This window comes from Aplysia californica, unplaced genomic scaffold (assembly GCF_000002075.1).
Source record: "Aplysia californica isolate F4 #8 unplaced genomic scaffold, AplCal3.0 scaffold00005, whole genome shotgun sequence".
Classification (NCBI taxonomy): Eukaryota; Metazoa; Mollusca; class Gastropoda; order Aplysiida; family Aplysiidae; genus Aplysia; species Aplysia californica.
Genome location: NW_004797275.1, coordinates 1,103,801 through 1,105,621, shown reverse-complemented (window position 1 = coordinate 1,105,621; position 1,821 = coordinate 1,103,801). Strand labels below are relative to the sequence as shown.

Here is a 1,821-nt window from a genome sequence, read left to right as displayed (position 1 = left end):
CCAACCAACCAACCAACCAACCAAAAAATCAAACAATCAACCAACCAACCAACCAACCCACCAACCAACTAACCAACCAACCAACCAACCAATCAATCAATCAACCAATCTCCTTCCTTCCCCAGAGCACGTCCGACTTCGTCACCAGCAGTTTCCCGCCCCCTATGCAGGCTGACCAGGCGCCAGAGGCGTGCTGTAAGGGCGTGCTGGGATACGCCTCGGACAACGAGTCCGCCAACTTCCCGTGTCAAGGTCGTCCATGTTGCAACAGCAGCGAGACAGTGGCCGTGGTGTCGATTGACCACGCCCTCGGCTTCCGCTTCCAGTGCATGGTTTGTTCTGATCTTAGAGGATATACTCGTAGTGTTGTATCTTGTCAGTATGGTAGTGTTTTATTTAGCGCATTATAAATAAATGCCAGCGTGCACTGTATGCTTTCCAGGATGCTGAGATTGTTTCAGAATACTATCAGGTCTGCTGGGGTAATAATATTATTTAAATTGTAAATAAAGAACATGGAGCTTGCTGTAAGGCTGGATTTTGCGATATACAAATACTATCTATTAATAAATAGTACCGTTTATAACAGTTTCATTTTATGATGCTAACCTGGGGTTCGCCGGTGTCTGTATTGAACTGGTTAGGCGTTTGGATGTAGCTCGAAGAAGATCTCAAGCTAGATTCCCTTGAACGTGAGAAATTTCATTGAGTACACGTATCTTTATTCCTCTCATCTCAGATGGGTCCTAACAGGCAAAGCCGAAGCACAAATACTAATTGCTCTGAATACCCAAAACATCAACAGTAATAATATATAATTTAAGAGATGGGGTCAAACTTTTGTGAAGCCTTCTGTTTTTTATGTCAAGTTATTTTTTTATACTGGATCTTCGTAAATTCGCGAGATGCTCTGTCCAGTTTTCTCACAAGCTTCACTAATTTAGATCTTAAAAGTTGGGATACTTATTTTTGAGGATAAAGAAACTAATTACTCTTGGAATCAAAACACTTTGATCTGAACATAAATCGGGACTATATTTTAGAATAAAAATAAGCATTTCTATTGTACTCCCCGAGACTTACATCATTTTTCTTTATATTTTGATCAAGTCACTTTAAGTATTTATTATTTCGAACACTCTGTTCTGGGGTTTTCTTGCAGAGGTAATTTTTAATGAGATTTCACTTTGTTCGCTGTGCTGCAGATAGTTCCCCATCCCGACCCCAGCCTGCTATGCAGATTAGATTTGTTTGAACACATCTATCTTGTACTAGTTACGAGTGGGAAATTGTTGTTTTATTTTTAATATTAATTTAACGCATTTGCCTGTTGTTACACTTAAGAGTTCTCAAGCGAATACTGAGAGGACACCCTGCATGTGCGGCTAAAGCTCAAACACTGGCATATCATTATCTTCTACGTAGTTTAGAGCTCAGCAAAAGAGATAAAGGTTACGCTTTTATTACTGCCAAATAATAAAATACAAGTTAACACCAAACCCACCAAATAATAAGATATTTGCAAGCCATTTAAGTATACAGATGGTAAGACATAGACACGCGGAAAGAGAAACGTATGAAGAATGTATTTCTAAGGATTCATTTTTTTTTACTTGATTAACATCAATTTAAACTCCCCTGATGTTCTTATATCATGGAATTGTGATGGCCAGTACTGTGTCATTTTTATTTAGATATTGATTTTTTTAGCATACGCATTCAAAATAAACCAACCATGGATTTCGAGATAGATAGATAGATAGATAGATAGATAGATAGATAGATAGATAGATAGAGAGATAGATAGATAGATAGACAGAT

The 1,821-nt window shown here is 38.2% G+C and overlaps 1 protein-coding gene across 2 annotated transcripts in view; it reads left to right on the top strand.

Moving 5' to 3' along the window:
• The window catches only part of LOC101848327, a 78,376-nt gene that overhangs the window by 72,632 nt on the left and 3,923 nt on the right, over positions 1-1,821 (top strand). For both annotated transcript variants that reach the window (XM_005089315.3, XM_035968770.1), the window contains exon 3: positions 126-332. In XM_005089315.3, coding sequence (XP_005089372.1) covers positions 126-332 — 207 coding nt within the window. The remainder of the gene's footprint in view (positions 1-125; positions 333-1,821) is intronic.